General features: G+C 70.3%; 1 protein-coding gene across 1 annotated transcript in view; it reads left to right on the top strand.

The window, feature by feature from the left end:
• Positions 1 to 495: 495 nt before the first annotated feature.
• AHCYL2 (adenosylhomocysteinase like 2) overlaps positions 496 to 1,462 on the top strand; it is a 77,548-nt gene continuing 76,581 nt past the window's right edge. Inside the window, exon 1 of the mRNA XM_015628198.3 lies at positions 496 to 937. Within this exon, the coding sequence (XP_015483684.1) occupies positions 536 to 937 (402 nt within the window). The 5' untranslated portion in view covers positions 496 to 535. The remainder of the gene's footprint in view (positions 938 to 1,462) is intronic.

Here is a 1,462-nt window from a genome sequence, read left to right as displayed (position 1 = left end):
GGGGGATTTGGGATCTTATCCCAGGGAACGGGGACAGGAGGAGAGGGAACGGCCTCAGGATGGGCCAGGGGAGGCTCAGGATGGGCAGCAGCAGGAATTTCTCCATGGAAAGGGTGGCCCTGGAAGTGCCCAGGGAGGTTCGGAGAGCCCATCCCTGGAGGTGTCCAAGGAAGGGCTGGAGGTGGCACCCAGGTTTTGGTCTTGAAGGTTTTTTACAACCTCATGGATTCTGCGATTCTGCGGCTGAAAAACTGAAAATTCACCAAAGCGTGAAAAAAAGAACCAAATGCCTTCACGGGCCGGCTGTCCCCGCATGGACTACAACTCCCATCAACCCCCGCGCGGCCCCGCGAGGAGGTGGTGCGCGGCGCCGCGCTGCAGGGGCTGCCGGGAGTTGTAGTCGCGGCGGGGCGGAGCGCTGGCGGGAGGACTGCATGTCCCGGCATGCAGTGCGGCGGCGAGCGCGGCGGGGCGGAGCGGGGCGGGGCCGGCGGCCCTGAGGGAGCCGGAGCCGGAGCCGGAGTAGTCGGCGGCGATGTCGGTGCAGGTGGCGGTGGCCGCGCCCGCTGTGGAGCTGAAGGAGCTCGGCGGCCCCATGGACAAGGCGGCGGGGCCGCCGTGCGAGCCTGTGAGCGCTCACGCAGCCGGGCATGGCGTGGCGGCGGCTCCCGCCTGCCCCGTGCCGGGCGCCGAGCGTGAGGCGGCCCCGGCCCCCTCCGCCGAGCGGCCTCCGGGGAGCGGCTGCCCCGGGCTGTCCTCGGCCGCCGGGCTGTCTTCGGCCGCCGCCAAAGTGCCGCAGGCTTCGGCCATGAAGAGGAGCGACCCGCACCACCCTCAGCACCGGCACCGCGACGCCGGCGACAGCGGCGGCGCCGCGGCCGAGGCGCTCGTGAGCCCCGACGGCACCGTCACCGAGGCGCCGCGCACGGTCAAGAAGGTAACGGGGCCGGGCACCGGGAGAGCCTCCCTGGCGGGGCTGTGCGGGACATCCCCGCGGGTACAAGCCCGCAGCGGGCAGGGAGAACCGGTCCGGGGCTCCGGGACGCGGCGCTGCCTCCGCCGGGCAGGGGCCGGCCCGGTGCGGGGGTCCCCGGTGCGCGGGAGGTGTCGGTGACCCCTCAGGTGCTGCCGTGACCGCGGGGGTGCTCCGGGGCTGTGGCTGCGTTTTGGGGATGTGTTGTGCCATGGCTCGGGGGGTCTGTCTGCGCCTTGTCCGCCGCCGTGTCTGACATGTGGGGACGTGTGGGGTGACACTGGGTGCGTTTACACCCTGTTCATGTGCCCAGAGGTGACACTGGGTGTGTTTACACCCTGTTCCCGCACCCCCAGGTGACACTGGGTGTATTTCCACCCTGTTCCCGCACCCCCAGGTGTCACTGGCTGTGTTTACACCCCATTCCTGCACCCCCAGGTGACACTGGGTGTATTTCCACCCTGTTCCCGCACCCCCAGGTGACACTGG

Source organism: Parus major, chromosome 1A (genome assembly GCF_001522545.3).
Source record: "Parus major isolate Abel chromosome 1A, Parus_major1.1, whole genome shotgun sequence".
NCBI lineage: Eukaryota > Metazoa > Chordata > Aves > Passeriformes > Paridae > Parus > Parus major.
Note: the sequence above shows the minus strand (reverse complement) of the source record. Positions and strands in the feature narration are given on the sequence as shown.